Here is a 20,984-nt window from a genome sequence, read left to right as displayed (position 1 = left end):
TTAGCGTACGCCTTTCTACTATCATTGGTAGATGCTGTAACTGTATAATAGGGTTTTGTGTGTGTAACTAAGTGTTACTAGTTACTTACAATATAAATAAGAATACTAGATTACAACTTTATCTTTTTTTACTTTGTGAATATACACATAAAATCACGGGAAAAAAAAGATTATTCTCAGAATGATAGTCTACTCTGTGTGCTGTATGAAATGTATCGCTATTTCGACACGTCGCCTTATAGGCAGCGTGGCCGAGTGGTCTAAGGCGCTGGTTTTAGGCACCAGTCCGAAAGGGCGTGGGTTCGAATCCCACCGCTGTCAAATTCTTTTTGTTTTATTTTTTCACATTTCAATTTATAAATATTATTATGGGATATGAAATTTTAAATAATAATTGTAATTTTTTTTATGTCAACGTTATGCCTAAAAAAAATTAATTTGTCTGAAAGAAATAAACAAATATTTCTTACAAACGTCACCAACATAAAATTGTTACCTAATAGGTGCTCTTCTTATTTGGTTTTGTTTTTTTTTTTATTTGTTTAAAAATAATATCTGATAGGTATACTTAAAAGTAAATGCTCAGTTAGAACAGCTTTACCGCGATTCCATTTTGTAGTCAGAGGTAAAAATATGAGACCCAATAATTGTGATTTATAACAAAATTAGTAGCTTAAATTTTTCAATAAATATATTTTTATAAACATTAATATTTTATTCCACTAACCCTAATAAATCTTCCAGGTCACTTTCAAATATGTAGTAAAAAGTAGAAGCAAAGCTTTCTTGCGCGGACTGTGTTCCGTACACTGATTTGTAAATTTTTATAATATTTATATTATTATTAGTTGATTAGTTACCTATTTTTCTTTGCCTTAGACAAAGAACTAAGATAAAAAAGAGCGTGTATGCTGAGCACAAGTATCTGAAGTGAAACTTCTTTGGCAAGATTCAAAGATACTAAAATCGTCGACTTACTCCATGAAGGTGTAAAGGTATTGCCATGATGCGAACTTGAAATTTACCTCTCAATAATCTTTAAAATTTCACTTCAAAGAGGTTATAGCCTATGTCAGTAATCAGTATCAATGTAGCTTTCTCATGATGAAATACTTGTTTAAACAGATCGTGTTGTTGTAGAGATAAATCACTAGGTACATACCCAAGTTTTAAATTTACAGACTATAACTTGGTGTTTATAATAAACCAAGTAAAATGATGATCAAAATAACGCATTGAAGTCAAAAAATTACTAAGTATTTAAAGTTTATTAAGTTATCTAAATCTAACACAACACGCAACACTTGCGCCAAAAAATTTCCTGAAAAAAAAACATAATCCTGGCGCTTACAGTGAACCAATAACTTACGGAATTCTAAAATTCGCTAGCTGTATCTAGTTTGGTATCTATTACACTCATCAATCAGGTTGTGCCGAAACCAGCATGTAATTAATCGTTGTCAATTCGATGAAAAATTCGCATGCCATTTGCATAATTACTCTACAGAGCACTTAAGGATATGTATGCTCAAATAAATTGATCATAATATCGTATTTTTATTTACCTTCGGGGTCCTTAATCCCATTATTAGTTTTAATTAAACTAGAATTTATTGGATGTTGGTTTTTTGACATCTTTTCGGACGTTTTTATGTGATTTTTTGTATGCACAGATTTTATTGATTTAGAATATCGAGAATGTTTCTGATCGAAAGTATTAAACAGAGCTCTTGAGGATATAAATAAGATAAAAGTACATCTATTAAATCTGAAGGGATCAATTAAAAAGTTTATTTTCTAATCTGTATCTGTTATCTGTAATCTGTGTACAGGATTTGAACCCGTAGTCAATAATACAAAAAACGTTTCTAAGAAGACTGTTTGAATAAATAAATGTTTTTAATGAAAAATTATAGCCTATTCGAATTTCAATAAATCGTTCTGAAAATCGATCTTCATCTTCTTCTTATCTCAATTTTTTAATTAAATTGTTCTTAATTGCCTGAATGATGAAATATTTACATGAAGAAAGCTGCACAAAAATTACTTAAATAAGATATATGCAAATGCAAGCAGCTTGAAGCAATTATTCATAAAAAATGTAGAGTCTATATAAATTTATCTAATTCAATGTAAAGCTTATGGTGGCCAATTTGCACAAAAAATTTATGTCATGTTATTTTCTTTTCCTTTCATTTCATTATTTTATATTTTTATAGTAAACGTTTACTTACACTGCATTAGTATAAATTATAATAGGTACCACTGTATAATACACATACACATCCATGACAATTTTTTTTTACCACGTTAGATTAAAAAATTGTCATTCGTTGAACTTTTGAATTCATTAATTGAGTTAGGTACATACATCCTTTGTAATTATGGTAACAGATTGAAACGAAGTAGTTGCACTTTTAAAATCATGTCACAATAATATCATCTTATTGATTTTTTTAATACCTGCGACTGCGAGTAAAGCCGCCTCCAGCTTGTAGGCGAGGCTAGACGTGCATAGTTTATATCTATTTATAAATGTGTACTTATAGTTATTAGCGGTACCTCACTAACTGTAAGTTATCAAATTGATCAAAATGTAGCTTTTTATAATAATATCCTTCTATAATAATCTATACTTAATATTATAAAGCTGAAGAGTTTGTTTGTTTGTTTGAACGGAATCTCAGGAACTACCGGTCCGATTTGAAAAATTCTTTCGATGTTAGATAGCCCATTTATGGAGGAAGGCTATACAATATCATCAATGCGGGTGAAACCGCGGGGAACAGCTAGTAAGCAATATTTCCTCTATTTCCATGATTTTTTACACAAGTAGTGTTTATGTTAAATTATATCTACATTTACGTACTTAAAATTAGTTTTCCTTGTATTAATTATTTGTATATGATATTTTAATAATTAAAAAAAATGAATGATGTTGTTACTATGTAATTCATCGAGAATATTTATGCCATTTTGAATGTAGATAGGTAAGTTTTTACTTATAACTAAGTTGTTTGTTGACCTTGTAATATTTAGGTATGTAAAGGGCTTCATTATTTTACTATCTCTATTGATAAAATTAACAGTTAGGTAGTACCTACTAGATTTCAGCTTGCGGCTTCGCCCGCGTTTTCAAAGGAAAATCCGCATAGTTCCTGTTCCCGTGAGATTTCCGGGATAAAACCTATCCTATGTGTTATTCCAAGTTACCCTCTATATGTATGCTAAATTTCATTGTGATCTGTTCAGTGGTATTTGCGTGAAAGAGTAACAAACTTTCGCATATTTTATAATATTAGTAGTATAGGATAGGATAGGTCATAGGATGTAGTATGTAAGAAGGTACTTGTTTTAGCATCACCCTAGAACATTTTATAAAAAACTTAAGTTTGTGAAAAATTGTTAGTAGTTATGTACCTTCTTATATTAAAGTTTCCGACTGAAAACTAAGGAAATTGCAAATATGAACAATGATTCAAGAAAATGCATGTCTAATTATAATAAATTATAATTAATGTTGTGGTATTTCCCTCAGGCCCCGGAATCACAGACACAATAGAAAATCTATTGTGTCGCGACCCGATCGGGCCGTTCGGGGCTCAATGGGTTAATTTTTTTACGCAAGGTAGATTCACTGGATAGAAAGCTTCATATTTTTCTTCGAAGCTTTGAACTTGAACTTATAAATCTTTATAAGGAATGACAGGCTATTAATATACCTAACTGTAATTTAACTGTTTACGATTTAAATTGATAGTTTTATAAGCAAAAATATTTTCACGCAACGTCTTTTTTGTGAACACCAATAATTGATTTTTATAATTTTTTCACATCACTTATTATAGTGATCAAAATACTTAAAAATTAGTGACGTATTTTCTATTTAACTCTAGAAAGTAGAAACGCTACGAACCAAGTAATAAAAAACCTAAAAGAAAAGCATTTCTATTAATGTTCAAAAATTAATATGAGTAGGTACCTAATTCAATTTTAATTTAGGTACCTACTCTGTGTTGATATTTTGACAGCAATGTCAGTGTCATGTCCACGCAATGTAACAACGGACTTGAAAGAAAAAGTTATTAGGACTTGATAAAAAAATACAAACATATTTTAATAAGTGACAGAGAAAGTTAAAGTAATTGACACTTTTAATAATTGTTATAAAAACACCAAACAAGCATAAGATTAGATAGTCTATTTCATATTTCAAAAATATGAAAAATATTAATATTTATATTCACATTAGACCTTATATGGGTCTATGTTATTCTTTTAACTTTTAAACCGATTTTTAATAGAGTAGATACAACTACGTAAAGTATCTAAACATAGTTCTATCGGAATTTAAAATTATAATTTTGCGTATAAAAAATGCAATATAATTAAAGAAAATTAAAGGATTCACATAGAAAATGATGCGAAAGCATATTATATCCTTATATTTATATAAATTTACCGTCTTCTTTTTAATTAAATAATAGTAGACAGTTATATATATCTATATATATTAGGCACAGTTAATTTTCATTTCAAGATATTATATTATATTCCACACAAAGTACAGAATATTATTATGTTCAACTTTGTAATAATACTTTTTGAAATTTTTGTAAAGTACAGAAAAAAATCGATCACGGGCGCGGGATTAGAAACCGCGTCTATTGCCCCGGCCGCGGCATGACGAACTTTTTACACCAATTGTTTAATAATATCTCATTTATTAAGTAAATGATTATTTTATCAACGAATATGATAACGATAACAAATTGCATCAATGAATTTAGGTATTTAATGCATGATAATGGTTTTGAAGAAAATAGAGCTAAAAGCTTAAAGCTCTACTATTTATTTAAATCAAATTTATATTCATTTTACGAGTAAAAAACACTTATTAATGTTTAAGTTCAATTTTATAAAAAAATGAGTTTACCTTCTCACTCATTTTTTTAATAAAATAATTATAAAAGTGGTTCATCCCTTTATAACCGATGCTTAATAATACAATCCTACCTACAAAATGTTCTTAATTACATTATCCACAGATTAGCCGATGTCATCGCTATTAACCTATGCAATTACAATAATTCAAGGGTATCGATGGGGTCGTTGCACCCTGAACCCGTCCTGCAACTAAACGTCAACTTGTCATAATCGATTCGCTAAAATCTTGATTGAACAACCTCATTAATCTACCGTAACGTATCACCTGAATTTACGATCTAATTCTCTATGAAGTTCGGCGATTAGGCGAAAAGTGCGCGGGAGTGGTGGACGCTTTCTTTGTATATAAACGCGGAGAAATGCTCTCACTTCATCCACTCGACTGCTATCGTATGATATAATCAGTTGCAACATGGCAGCCAAACTGATCGTTGCTTTGGCGTGTGTCGCCCTGTGCCACAGTAGCCCCGCCCTTTTAAACGGTAAGCAAAATTAGTATTTTATTTTTATTTATTTTTTGTATACTTAAATAAAATTAAAATTTTGTTTAACTTCTCAAAAATATAAAATTATTAATTTCATTTATTTCAAAAAAGAATAACGTAATCTAATGAGAAATTATCTCCAATATCACAAGATTCAAGGATCATTGCAATCATGAACTACCTCTACTACATCTACTCCTTTAAAAACTAATAACGTATTCAAATATCAAGTAAATAAAAACAATATTTTATTCCAGGTTTCGTATACCGTGATGGACGCGGCTTCTCAATTGGCCGGGCATATTCCAATGGTGGAAAAGCCGTTGGGTCAGCAACGATCAATGGCGGTGTCCACCAGGCGTACAGCAGTGCCACTGCTGACGACCACCAATATATCAGGAACCTCGGCTACGGAGAAATCATCCCCGCCCAGGTCCTCCCAGGACAAGCCGTAGCCAACGCTGAAGTTTACGACGGTCCTAACTCACCTCAAGTCGAAATGGCCAAAGCTATCGCAGAAGCCCAAAACAACCCCACATACTACTACGAAATCCCCCAACCAGCAACTATTGTATCATATGAACAGAACTTTGAAACACCCGCCCAAATCAGATACGAGTACCCCGCTGGACTCACAAAGGCTGAATCCTCTGCTATTCTCAACGGCGCTTCTGAAACAGCGATCACTTCAGCCAACACCGAAGGCTCTGGTTCCGCTCAGTCCTCTGCTCAAACTCGCGGTGTCGGCAACTACGGTATCACCTCTTCCAACGCTAACACTTACGGCCAAGGTTCCGCATCCGCGAACGCTGAGAAAAACGCTTTCGGCTCTTCCATCACCTCTGCTAAGACCCAAGGCTTCGGCGCTGCCAACTCCCGTTCTGAAGGCGGTCTCGGTTTAACCAGCGCTCAAACAAAGACCAACGGAGGTTTCGGTTCTGCTTCTTCGACTGTCAACAACGCCTATGAAAGGGCTGTCGCTTCCGCTAACGCTAACGGCTTTGGATCAGCCTCCTCCAACGCTGACATCAACAACGCCGTAGCTTCCGCCAAAACAGCCCATAAGGGTATTTCTTGGCGCTTCGGAACACTCTACGGCACTCCCTCTGGTATCAATCAGGCCCAAGCTAACAGCCAAGTCAACGGTGGAGTCGCCAAGTCAACCGCCCACTCTAACGGAGCCGCTCACGGAACCGCCGCGTCTTCAGCTCACACCAACGGCTTCGGTGCCGCTGACGCGAACGCTAACATCATCGGTGCTGGTAACGTCAACTCTGTCGCCAACAGCTACAACCAAGAATTAGGTTTGGCCAAGTCTGGTGCGCTCACCCAGGGCCACGGATCTGCCAACTCTGAAGCTAACACCGGCCTCGGATCCGCCAAGTCTTCCGCCAACACTCTCGGTTTGGGTTACGGTAACGCTAACGCCAACGCCGACATCAGCGCTGCTGGTTTAAAATCGACCGCCAACACTAACGGATACGGTTCGGCTTCGTCCTCTGCCAACAACGGAGGATCTTACGGCGTCTTTAGAAACGCTTATGTCCCATACGCTGGTTCCCGCACTGTGGCTAACGCGCAGACCTCCGGCCAGGGCTCTGCTACCTCATCAGCCAACACACAAGGCATGTACGCCGGCTACAGGGTAGTGAACTCTTCTGCCAACACCAATGGTTACGGCACTGCTCAAGCGAATGCTCAAAGCCTGTAAGTTATTCGCTGCAAAGGCAATAACATCAAGACGACTTAAGATCGAATATTGTTAAACTTGTCTTGGTGTATTTGCAAGTATTGAATAACTAAACTTATTTATTTTCTTATTTATTATTTAATTAAGTAAATTATTACTTTAAATAGAGTAATAAAGTGTCTTTCGAAAAAATATACCCTTTTATTTGTCTCCCTGTCACAAAACTCGCTATTTATTTTATACTTTACATATTGAACTTTAAACATAAAAAACTGCAGAAAATTTCTTAATTTATATAATAACGCTATTAAAATTGTAGATTAATCAATAAGAAAACATGAACATAACATGTACCTACAAAACATAACATTAACATGAACATCACATGAACAAACACACAGTTTGTCTAGTAAATGATTAGATTTATCAATTAGGTATAATTTTATTAATGATCATACTTGCAGACTAACGGAATATTTAAAAATATTTTGCATCAAAATTATCTACGAGAACATTAGCCTCAATCATTAATAACTTTTACAAAAAAGAATTTTGGTTTGAATAAGTAATAACATACCATTAATATTAATAATTATACCGGCCGAATTGATAACCTCCTCCTTTTTTTTAAAGTCGGTTAAACATAATTTTATCGTGTTTTTTAATGAAATTACCTTCTAATGCATTAAACTTCAAATCAAATCAAAATAACAAAGTATTTTTTTACATTGACTTATTTTATCTACATTTGCATGAAGCGAACAGCTGGACCGATTTCGATCATCCTTCTTTTTTGTTGAGTTTGTTATTATCGAGAGAAATGAAAGAAAAGCTTAAGAAAAACATAAAATTCATACAATATTGCACGCCTCATAAGCGAAGCGTTGAGGTGGGTACTACTGTCACTTCGCGCAAATCATCTGATTTTTCAAACTTAAAATGTTGGTTAGGGAGCCAGGTGCAAATTTGGTTAACTATTTCCTCTCAAGAGATAATTCGTCAGACGCATGAGAGTATAGTATTATAAAGCCTCGTGACCGTCAGCTGGCGCTCGGTTGGGGGGTGAGCCTCCCACGCACATAGGAAAAAAAATACATTCATTCATTCATTTCCTCTCAGCTAAAAATTTGTCAAATTGTAGCTAACCCAATATCTCAACGAAAAAAAATAGTCAGCTGGTTACAACATGGTGTATTTTACGTCAGCTGGTGTCTCGAACATGAAAGTTAAATTTAAAGAAAAATTTATTTTCCGTTATTTCCTCTCAAACAAAAATTTACCTGATGATAGCTTATATGTAACTGTGGATAAATATATATGTCAGCTGGCTGTATCTTGGTGGAAAAACCGTCAGCTGATACGGGAGGCTACAACCGCTCTTCCCCCCAACCGAGCTCCAGCTGACGTTCACGAGGCTTCATAATACTATACTTTGATGCATTTTACTAATTACCGCTTGAGAGGAACTTGGTCATAAAATCTGCTGCTGGCTCCCGGACCATGTCTTTATGTATCATACATTGCACTTGTAAGATAATACATACACACACATATTAAGAAAAAACACTATTTTTAACGTTCATGATATTTTTGATGTCATTTTTGTTATTTAAACTAGTTAAAAAACAGTTTAAAAAAGTTCTGTCTTGGACGTCCGTGTGTCTGTATGTGCGGATCCTTTTTCTTGTTAACACGATAGCGACCGAAATACTTTACTAATCGAGTCTTTTTTTTTCTCTTACGCTTGAGTATGCTCAGGAATAGAACCCTTTCATTTTTCAGGGTCTGATTCGATGTGGTTTAATTGTTATTAAATAAACAAAAATAATAATTAATAAATATTTATTAAAAAAAATTATGAGGCGTGCACTTTTGGATTTTCCAAATTATTTTTTTTTTACGCTTGAACTCGCCAAGAAAATGAATTGAAAATATTTTATTAAGATCACTAATTAGACAATATTAAATGCAAGTAAATCTGAATAAAAAATCATATAGCTAACTTGATTTTCAAAATAACAACGAAATAGGAAACTACGGAGAAAATTTTACATTAATTCATGCAAAAGTTATTTTGCATGAATTAATTGTAAACAAAAAATACTAGAAAGTACAAAGAGGTCAGATAATATAATTAGCAAGTTTTGTTATCTGTAGACGATAAAACTTCAGATTCTATTTATGCGAAATTTAACAAATTTTCTATTTTAATTAAGCAGTTCCAATTTAAGAAACGTGTTTAACGTTTCTTACTTTCTTGATTTAATCAGGAAGAGTTGTTAAATTTTATAGCAAAACTAGCTGTTGCCCGCAGCTTTGCCTGCGTGGAAAAGATAAATTTACAACAAACTTTCATTCCGTACTTTATCCCCTTGGGGGTAGAATTGAACAAAATCCTTTCTTAGCGGATGACTACATCCTAACATCTACCTGCATGCCTAACAGCCCGATCCGTAAAGTTTGGGCTGTGCGTTGATAGATCACTATGTCAGTCACCTTTGAGTAATATTTTTTTAGATTAAAGCATTCGTGCTCAAAATATGATCTTGAAGCGATTAAGAAGCCACTAAAAACATTACAAAAATGATCTCATCTCATCGATTCTCATCTTATTATCTAAATTGTGAGTGATTACGGTATTTTTAATTGTTACTGAATATCGAACAGTTTTTACCGAAGGCTATATTTCAGATGAAGTAATGGATCTAGCATTAACCTCAGAGATAAGGTCCGAGTACAGTTATCAGGTCAATATTCGCTGCGAAAGTATTACAGTTTATATTTGAGATTTTTATAGAGATAACTGATAGAGATTTTATAGAGATAGCTGAGAGCCTACTACAATTTGGTATGAGGCTCCTTAAAGGACAGGTTTCAGATCGATAGTCGTTAGAAGCATGATACGCCGTGTGTATGAAATTATTATTTTTAACACGATACATTATCATAGGAAGGTATGCTCTATATATTTTTTTCTATTTAAACATGTTATATGTAAGTATACAGATATTTGAACAATTCATTAAATTGAATGAAATAACAGATTCATTTATGCAACTACTAAAAATTATCTGCAACCTCAAACAAAAAAATCAAATATAATTTTCAATATGAATAAATTAATTAAAGCTTATCTCAGAATATATCTGTACAAGAACTTTATAGAGTAATTTCTAACTTTCTAACCCCCGTTATACACGTTTAAAATTAACTTCTAATGCGAAAATTCCATTTTCAATACCATCATGGCAATAAAGCATATCAATCTAACAACTTTATCGTTCATCAAAATCATAAAACAATAGGCCGTTAAGATTTTTAACCTCTCGACTTGACTTCGACACCGTAACCGACTTTTTTTTGCGAATAATATATCATAGAAACTATCGATTTAATGTATCGAATGGTTATTTGATTAATGATTGCAAAAACCAGCCATTAACCGGCCACGAAGTTTGTTAAATGTTTTTACCTATACTACTATTATATTATCTGTGATCTGTGCCTATACTATGGTTTTACGGTTCGTAAATAAATTACCATTTATTTACTGAATATTTATGTTCCCAGTTCCGTTTTGGGAAAGTAGGTACCCTATTTTTATTTCAAATATTTTTTTTTCATTTCAAGTATTTTTATTTTTATATCTTTTATTTTGATGTTTTTTTTTTGCAATTTACTCACAAAGGTGATGTGAAAGTTATTTGCATGATTAATTGTAAACAAATTTCTATATATTGCCAATTACCATATACCTACCTACATTTGTACAGTGGTTGACGCGTGAGCGTAGAACCGAGGGGTCCTGAGTTCGATTCCCGGTGGAGACGAAGAAAAAAAAAATGTCTCGGTCTGGCAGGACACAGAAGGCTGATCACCTACTTGTCCCTAAAGAAAATCGATCAGTGAAACAGATGTATAATGCATCTGCCCCTTACCCCACTAGGGGACATGGGACTTCACTTTACCTACATTTGTAATTCCTGTTTGAAATTGTCAAAATGAATCCCCTAGAGTCATTCACCTTATTTCTAAATAAGGTATTATAAAGTCTAATATCTGGTGTCAGCTGCCGCTCCTACGCACATTAAAATTAAATAAGAACCATAAAAAAATTAATGTTTGCCAAATTTCACAAGATACCATATGTTCCAAATAAGTATGCTGACAAAAAGAAAAAAATATTCATGGATAATCTAATTTAAATAAATAACTATCTCTGTTTAAGAATTAAATTGATTTTTTAAATGTGTATCGCCCACGACTTTGATCATTAAGCGGAAAATACATTTATTTTTATCTAGTACAAATAAATTTAATATTATATTATATGGCTTTCCTATTCATGTATAATGTAACAAGCGCGCATAGCAACAAAAAAAATATATACCTATGTATATTTTATGTCTACATCCTGACTTTCATAGAAAACATAAACTTGATTAACTTTCACTATTATAGCTTTTTTAATAATAATTACTATTCTAAAAAGTTACTGGAACGAAGTGTATAGGATTGTTACTTATGGTAAACCAATTACCATTTTCCATTACTATTAAATACGGTTCTTAATTATTTGTGATACGCTTGGTGTCAAACGCTCGACTATTCGAATAAAATTTTCAACCCCAGAGGCACTGTGCTATTGCACGCCTCATAAGCGAAGCGTTGAGGTGGGTAGGTACTACTGTCACTTCGCGCAAAACATCTGATTTTTCAAACTTAAAATGTCTTTATGTATCATACATTGCACTTGTAAGATAATACATACACACACATATTAAGAAAAAACACTATTTTTAACGTTCATGATATTTTTGATGTCATTTTTGTTATTTAAACTAGTTAAAAAACAGTTTAAAAAAGTTCTGTCTTGGACGTCCGTGTGTCTGTATGTGCGGATCCTTTTTCTTGTTAACACGATAGCGACCGAAATACTTTACTAATCGAGTCTTTTTTTTTCTCTTACGCTTGAGTATGCTCAGGAATAGAACCCTTTCATTTTTCAGGGTCTGATTCGATGTGGTTTAATTGTTATTAAATAAACAAAAATAATAATTAATAAATATTTATTAAAAAAAAATTATGAGGCGTGCACTTTTGGATTTTCCAAATTATTTATATTTATTTCATATTTTATCATAAAAGTTTAGGGCATTAAACTTGTGACTAAAATATAAAATTGAAAAAAAGTTAATGAACTTGAACTTAAAATAGAAACAGAAAAAATAATAATCCTATCCTATCCTTCCTACTAATATTATAAATGCGAAAGTTTGTGAGGATGTGTGTGTGTTTGTTACTCTTTCACGCAAATACTACTGAACCGATTACAATGAAATTTGGCACACATATAGAGGGTAAATTGGATTAACACATAGGATAGGTTTTATCCCGGAAATCTCAACGGAACGGGAACTATGCGGGTTTTTCTTAGACAACGCGGGCGGAGCCGCGGGCGGAGCCGCGGGCGGAGCCGCGGGCGGTAAGCTAGTTATTTATAATTACCATCTTATAAACTAATGTTTTGCTAATCAATTTAAATCTTCGCCAAACGACCTCATAAATTTAATATTTTATGTCACTATAAATTTTAAATTATTTATTCACAGCTGTTCATTATATTTGCGAATATATTAAGTTTCTGTAGTGTTTAAATAAAATATATGATTTTATTAGAAATTCAAGTTTTATTTCTTTATTTACATGAATTATAATTAGCTGTGACTAATCTCGATGTCCTCATAAACTATCATCTAATAAATAGGTATTATACTTATAAAATATAATTGCTTTTTATAGGAATGTTCTCCCTAGAATTTGTTTTACGCAAAAATTACTGATCTGGTGTAAGTTGTAACTTACTGAAATTATATGATACCTTTAAGCAAACTTGCAACTAGCATTCGGGAAATATTTATATTGTATACTAGCTTTCCACCTGCGGCTTTTCCCGTTTTGTCTTAAACTACTATAACCTTTGAGGGAGGCCTTTGTCCAGCAGTGGACGTCCCACGGCTGAAACGACGACTATAACCTTCCTCGTGAACCATTCTATTAAAAAAATATGCTTCCTGAGTCTATGTTCCCCGACGAGTACAATATGGGTACCTCGTCAACAGGTAGGTACTTTCTAGGGAAGCGCGTACCATCTTTGCCCACATCTCAGCTTAACATCAGGTGAGATTGTGGTCAAGCCCTTCCCTATTCGCAATAAAAAAATCCCCATCAAAATCCGTTGTGGAATTAGTATTATACTATAGGTATATTAGAACTGTTATAACACAAATGTTTTTCATTCTATTTCAATTGTAAAAATTATTTAGACAAATGTTAATAACCATTCATTTCAAACTCGGCACGCCCACGAATTTATCAAAATTTAGAATTTATTTAATTAAAAGGTTTCTTATCATTAATCATCAATTTTCTATAACAGTCCAAAGACAAAACGCTGTGCAATTATTTTGTACCAACATTTACAAATGTTTGCCAAATTACTAGTATTAGAGATAATTAAAAAATTATAAACCGGCGTTACAGCAATTTATTAAAACGTAGTGATTATATCCTCTTTGCAATTTATTTTAAAACGTCTCTTACAGAGTTGAAAGCAATAAATAATGGAGTATAAATTATAGTCACAAATAACTACTGTTATATATTTATCGGTTCGACAGGAAAAATAAATTCGCCAACATTTAAATTTTATGATACCCTTGAATCAAATGGTTTATTGACTTATTTAAAGTAGATTAATAGCTGTCTCTAGCTGTCTCTAATGAACTAGTTTATACACCAGGCTCTGTTTACGATTCATGATTCAGTTTGGAATTATTCATAGGTACTTATGGGCTGTAGTGTTTTATAGTACTCTTTATTTTATTACTGCCTTTATATATCTGAGTTTCTAGAAAAATAAGGTTATCGTTAAAATAATACAATGAATACTTCAAGAAAACATTATAAAAAAAGGATTTAAAATAAAACAAAAGAACATTTTCGTTCACAATTTAATAAAAAAAATAGTCCACAGTCATATTAAGACTTCTGTTTACCCTTTCCAATTCATTGCGCATAATATATTACCATTATAAAGTACAAATCTTTAAAATATTATAAGTTGTAAAGTTAGTAATATAAATAATGACATTATGACTAAATAAATATACTAACAATACGTATAAAAATGACAATATGAGTATGGAATAACATATAAGCTCAATCCTAGAGTAATAAACAAAAAATTTGGAAAATCCAAAAGTGCACGACTCATAATGCTCATTTAATTATGAAATATAAAAAAAAATAATATATATATAGATATACAGTCTTGTAGTTTTCGTTTTTTATTAATTGCAATTAAACGACACTGAATTAATTAATCATTCGCATTCAGTGACCTACAATCGTCGATTAGAATATTTAAAAAAAAATTTAACTCAAATGATGGATTTTTTCACAAGTTATAGTGTTTTCAGGTTTCACACATGACGGACAGGAAAATTTTTTGACCTATTTCGGTGTTTTTTTCCAATTCTATTGAAGTAAATCAATTTTTAAAAAGTATGGGATTAATCTCCATTAAATTATCTCGACAATAGTATGCAAAATATCTTGATTCCGTGAACTAACAAGGCTATAATAATAAGAATAGCTGCAAAAATGAGGCGAAAAAAATTTTTCGATCGTAAAGCACTCTCTGATGCTTCGCATCATGAGTCGTGCAATACATACCTACCTACATACATATTATAGCTTAGCATTCATAATTTTATGAACTTTACATAATTCGTATTTTGTATGTAAACAACCATTGTCTTTAAAGAAATAATAGATTAGATATAAATTAAATTTTCATTGGGAGTTTCTCTAGCTTAGTATGTATGATTATCATTCTTGGTTTAAATTCTGCGTAAAAGTAATCATAAGGTACATACGTATACAATAATTGTGATTGCTTCGTAAAAGGATAAACTTGTTCGGTTTAATTGTCTTCTTTGCCTTTAGCCGCTTTTTATTATAAAAAAAACTATGTATTTGTTTCTACATAATATTCTTTACAATTTTCCTTTCATAAGGGGTTTTAAATATTTGTGGAAGGTATCATTGACAGGTTCTGTGTTGAGCGGGCTCTTGGCAGCTTCGGCCATCAGACGCTCGTATGCCATGCCGTCATATGCTCCTAGAGTTGAATTTAGCACCTGAAAAAAAAAATTGTATATGGATGAATAATATTGTAATATTGTAAATGGTAAGTAATTTGCATTTCTTTAATTTAGAATATGTAAGTTGATATTGTTGGCATTTTTTTAATTTCATGGATATATTAATAGAGTTTTAATTTTAACATTTTTGTACCTATCTAAGGGTGCAATTATTTTTTCTCTAAATGACTTTTGAATGAATTATTCTCTATCATATTGTGTAAATTATTAACTTAAAAAGAGACTCACCTCATCCCTGTAGTCGAAAGCGTCCACTAAACCAACGGCATTTGGTCGTACTTTCTCTAACAGGTCCTCGTACTTTCTTTGTAAATTCGTAACATCTTTCCCCGTCAACTTTGTGTACTAAAATAGATAAATGTTATAGTATATGTTATAATTACATACCTATACTAGGTTTGTGACTATTATTAAAATCCTTCAAGGTATAATTGCAAGGTATCCTAAAAGCTATTATATTCATTTCTTTCGTCCTTTTTTACTTTTCTACAGGGACTTGATTCAAATCCTTTCTAGATGGATAAAAGTGTATTTAAACAATCTTTATAGTAACAAAAATTATAACTCGATTAAACACTAATGTAAATTACCAATAGCAAATCTCCCATCTTGTCCAGAACCATGTGGGTGAAGTATAACTCGACCAAATCGAAGAGTACACTCCTGAGTCCTTGTGACGCTGTTTGAGCGTACTTCTCTACTTCACTCTTGAACACGGACAGAACTACAGCTCGACCGAATGCCTGTGAAAATATAAGAATTGGTAGTACTGGAAAACTTGGAGATAACATTAGTATTGAAAAGCTAATGTTATCTCCAAGTATCCCTCATTATCCCAATGTTTGATTCTTATCAACCAACCAAATACTATTTTGAGACTTTTTTTTTTCAAAGACATCTACTGGTTTTTCTTTTCACGGCTGGCAATTAAATTGAACTTATTATAAACCGTAGGTTCTGGATGAATCGTACCTATTACTAATCCGCCGAATTTAGGCAAGTGGTAGCTGGAAAACGATATCAAGCTATCTAATAAATTATTTACATATCTATTAAATATTTCAAATTGAAATACCTCAGCAGCAGAAATAAGTTGTACGGAGGCTTTGTTCCAAGCGTCTTCGGGAGCCAAACCACTGGCAGCATACTGCGCTAGACTCGACACACTTGACGACAGTTTTCTGCATAAAAAATCAAGTATTTCATCATTTATCAGCTTCTATTAAATTTCGTGTTACAGATTTTTACTTTTAAACTTCGATGTACAATAATATTGAAGTAGAAATTCACAAATAAAATTTTCTATATTTTAAATGCTCTTTAGTAAATTCACTCTTTGATTCCGATGATTATCTGTATCGATCGTCTATATTTTATTAGATATATCATTTTTTTTTACTCACCCAACAGAAACTTTCTGGAAAGCTTTAATAATTCCATCCAGAGAGCTGTCCCACTGAGCAGCTGGCGAGCGGTCCGCTAGATATGACATCGTTGGTCTCAAGGAACCACCCTTTGATGCATAATTCCAGGCCTTTACCAACGACCTGCGTTTAAATAGTATAAAAACATTGTTTAAATTTTAGCCTCAGATTAGTACAACAAGTAAAGTATTGGGTTAGATCTGAACACATTGATTTGAGTATTTTTGTTGTTTTGTATGCCTTACCAAGTACCAGTAGTACCAGTAATTACTACTGGTACCACTTTACTTGTTGTTAGGTAGGTAAGTAATCTAAGCTCTATTTTGCATGTTCAATATTGATGAGAGTAGATGTGTGTTGAAGTATATTCTATCTGTGGCTTTAGTTATTCGTCACTAACCTTGCAGTCTGCAGCAGCAGCACGGTGTTCTCGCCTTCATACGTGCAGGTGGCGGTGGATAGGCCATAGATTTGTGGCAGGTTGGAAGACAGCATGAAGCCATGTCCACCACAGGATAATCGGCACTTCTCAATTAGTGCTGTGCAGTCGGATGAGCTGATCACCTTCATGACACACGCAAGTGCGTGGAGCTGTGGAGGAGAATTTAAATTGATTAATGAACGGATTAAATTGATTGACGCATCGAAATACGCCAAGCCAAAACTAGGACTTTTTTTATAATTTAAAATTCGTTTAGCTGACGTTCAAAGTTGTCTTTAGTTCATAAAGTGCCTTAGCACTTAGCCTTATTCATGATATTTTAAATAAATTACCGAGCATTTAAGTATGGACTACTAATATTATTTTTAAACAACGTAATTTAAGCACTACTGGAGTTCTAACAAAATAAGGCCAGAAACCAAAGACAAAATATTCCTAAAGGAAGTTTGAATAATATGGCATTTAGTTAAATAAAAGTCTTACCTCAGGTAATCTCTCATAGTTTCCATCTCCCATTTCTTGAATGTATTTCGAGTAATGGTCCCAAAGCCAGTAGGAAGAGAAGATATATGCGTAGCTGGTGGCGATACCAATGAAGAGCTTGTGCTGTTGCGTCACGTAGTCCAGGATTTGGGGTTCTGGTTCACTGAAACACATCGATCACAGATTATGTACTGCAGATATTTTTTTCCAATGGCATTTTGTTAGGTACATTTTCAGACAAAAAATCCATACTAATATTATAAATGCGAAAGTAACTCTGTCTGTCTGTCTGTTACTCAATCACGCCTAAGCTACTGAACCAATTTGCATGAAATTTGGTATGGTGATATTTTGATACCCGAGAAAGGACATAGGCTACCTTTTATTGCGAAATATGTACCACGGGCGAAGCCGCCGTGGCGGACCTCTAGTAACGAATATTTTCATTCACGTGTAAGTAAATAAAACAGAAAACAAATCACTTTTTTTATTTAATAACCACAAAAGTTTGGATTGTTGTTGAGTTGCTCTAATTATTCCAAGAGTGTTAAAGAATAAAGAGTGATCGTTACAAAAACAATATCAATCCAATGTAATATCATTGAATGATTATACTCACTTTGCCTTCAACTGCGACTGGTGTCTAACCGCAGAATACCTCACAGCAATCGTCACAGCACGAGACAAACATCCAGCAGCCGTGTTGACGATGGTACAGCGCACCATCACCATCGTGCCGTAAGCCAGCTTGCTGTTGGGAGCTGACTTGAAGGTCCCATCCTGTGACATTATCTGACTTCTATAAACATCATAAGACTGTCACATAGCAGTGGAGGGAACAAATGAAATAACCGAGAAATTATAAAAAAGAACATTAGGGAAATTGATTTTCAAAGTTTGTGTGTTTAAATTATGTTATCATTTATGCAGAAGCTGGCTGCGAATAACTAATAACAACTTTAGCGAAATGATTGTCAAATAAACTATGCATAACCATCTCAACGGAATACATATGTATAGCAATTGTTTCTTTTTACATTGACCATTTTAACGTTTTATCCATTTTATTAAATATTACCTTCAAAACTTGCGAATTCTTCATCAGCATGTTTCGTCTTGGTATCCTCACATTATCAAAGCCGAGATATCCGTTATTGACTGTATTAAATCCAAGTTTAGCACCGATTTCACCAACTTTTACACCTGGCATTGGTATATGCGTCTCCTCGTCTCTTATTTGAACTATAAATGGCTGCATGCCGTAAGATTTTCCTTTAATCTTCAGCTGAGCCATTACAATGCAATAGTTTGATGTTTGGCCCACTGCAAAATGGCAATAAGAATGAAATAACATATAATATCATAAATAATGAACTATCTAGTTTTTCTCCATACCAAGCATCACCTGAAATCTTAAGCCATCCAACTTCTCGTGTTCGGTTTTAATGGAAATATGATCCCAATTAATAAGTTAGGACTGATTATGAGTTAGTCTCAGAGTCCAGGAAAATAAATTATATCCAAATATGAGATTGGTTATGTCAGAGTTATGAATATTACTGACGAAAATAACAAAACTACTTACAACCACCAGGCCACCATTTATATGCAGTTAGCGTGGGACTGTGTAAAATAAATTCTTCAGTCTTCTCATCGTATGTAGCTTGTGTTTCCAGACCACGAATAAATGTTCCGTGTCCAAGCTCCGTCTGAAATCATTACAAACAAATTAATTGTACTTTTATTAACGTTATTCTTTGAACCTGAAATTGTACCTCCTCCCCAGGAGCGTCGGTGACCTTTTTTGTAAAAAAAATATATACCTGCGCATATGTCCCGATAATTTCCATGTTCTTCGCTCTCGTGTACCAATGTTTCTTCTGTTCCTCATCAGCCTGTCCCAGCAATGTGGGAATGAACATGGCGGAATGTAACATGAATGGGGAGCCATCTTTAAAGATTGCTGTTACGATTGTCCTTCGGAAACCCGATCTGTATAGATAAGTGGGTATTTTAAAAATATGAAGTGAAAAGAGTTGGCTAAGTAAAAGAAGTCAATAAAATCTAAGTTGATTAGGGCAGTTTATCTCTGATACATATAAATTCTAAATAATTAGTGTAATTAGTTACAATAGTGAATTATTATTATTGATTAAGTCTCGAGATCTATGCAACTTGTACAGGTCAAAGGCTGAGCTACTTGCAAATTTTTAAAAGGCGTTTAGAAATTCTAAATTATTCAAAATAGAAATGATTGTTACACTGTTATTTAGACCAGCTTATCAGAGTGAGGCATCAAAGTTGAATGCCTGGACAAGCGATTCTGGACATTTAATAATCATTGTGATTGACAATTGTTACTTACTTATGTCTCTTCTCGTAAAACTTTTCAATAGAACTACTGCTGTTCAAGATTTTGTCCAATATAACGGCTTTACGTATAGCATTCTCATATTTCTGTTTGTGGCTCATAAACTCTTCGGGGATTTCATCTTTGAGTTCCTTTACACTAAAGACCAGATCCTCTGAAATAAAATGGCTATAATTTTTACCTTTTTGCTAAACGAAAGTAATTACAATATCAAGCGCCGATACACCTGTTTGCTGATAAAATACGACAGGCGCCAAAATTTTAATTCATTGTTTGTGGGTTCATTCATGCATTACGTAATATGAATAATCTACAAGGATATAAAATATTTTTTGATAATTTAAATCTATAATTACAAAATATTGTTGTTAGGAATCATTTTATTCTGTTTCTTTCGTTTCTAATCAATAAACAACAAAAAAAATCACCTTGAGCCCTCCTTTCCGCTGTGAATTCAACGCCTGTATCCAATATGTTAGTCAACTCTTCAACATTGAATGTACAAGTCGCTCTCTCCTTTTGCAAATCCGGATTAACCTTTTTTAACGTCATTGTACTGTCACTTCACAACAACACTGACGTGTGACATACGATATCTAACAAACACAATTTATCAACGAGTTAAAGATAGGAATTAAACAACTTTGCGTACAATAATTGTTGAATATACTACGAAAAGTGATTGTTACGTTGCATGTTGGCTGTTTGGTGGTGGAAATTGTTACGTGACGATGCAGAATCCTTATTGTATCTATACTTTGGACTTTGCCTGTTCACATAACTTATAAATTGTTTTTACTCATCCACATATTATTATAATATTGTAGGTTAAAAGTTAAAGTCGCGGACAAGGTCATAGCTGTTTTTATAATGTTAGTCATGGACCAATCATAAGAGCATATTTTGTGCTCTAG

General features: G+C 33.1%; 2 protein-coding genes and 1 non-coding gene across 3 annotated transcripts; 2 read left to right on the top strand and 1 right to left on the bottom strand.

The window, feature by feature from the left end:
- Positions 1-241: 241 nt before the first annotated feature.
- Positions 242-321, top strand: TRNAL-UAG (transfer RNA leucine (anticodon UAG)). Its single transcript has one exon. It is a non-coding gene; the product is annotated as a tRNA-Leu (tRNA).
- A 4,980-nt stretch (positions 322-5,301) lies between these two features.
- LOC149487503 (uncharacterized) lies at positions 5,302-7,314 on the top strand. Its single transcript, XM_089696036.1, has 2 exons — positions 5,302-5,429; positions 5,690-7,314. The coding sequence occupies exons 1-2, from the start codon at positions 5,360-5,362 to the stop codon at positions 7,141-7,143; spliced, it is 1,524 nt and encodes a 507-aa protein (XP_089552162.1). The 5' UTR covers positions 5,302-5,359; the 3' UTR covers positions 7,144-7,314.
- A 7,656-nt stretch (positions 7,315-14,970) lies between these two features.
- Positions 14,971-20,769, bottom strand: LOC149487502 (acyl-coenzyme A oxidase 1-like). Its single transcript, XM_089696117.1, has 13 exons — positions 20,499-20,769; positions 20,065-20,224; positions 19,523-19,691; positions 19,285-19,408; positions 18,778-19,022; positions 18,319-18,479; positions 17,700-17,862; positions 17,175-17,365; positions 16,754-16,897; positions 16,426-16,531; positions 15,941-16,093; positions 15,579-15,695; positions 14,971-15,326 (listed from the first exon to the last, which is right to left on the bottom strand). Exons 1-13 carry the CDS (start codon positions 20,620-20,622, stop codon positions 15,183-15,185), a joined length of 2,001 nt encoding a protein of 666 aa, XP_089552243.1. The 5' UTR covers positions 20,623-20,769; the 3' UTR covers positions 14,971-15,182.
- Positions 20,770-20,984: the final 215 nt, after the last annotated feature.

This window comes from Colias philodice, chromosome 6 (assembly GCF_061535455.1).
Source record: "Colias philodice isolate Cphi_HAF_F1 chromosome 6, ilColPhil1 Martin Lab GWU primary, whole genome shotgun sequence".
Classification (NCBI taxonomy): Eukaryota; Metazoa; Arthropoda; class Insecta; order Lepidoptera; family Pieridae; genus Colias; species Colias philodice.
Note: the sequence above shows the minus strand (reverse complement) of the source record. Positions and strands in the feature narration are given on the sequence as shown.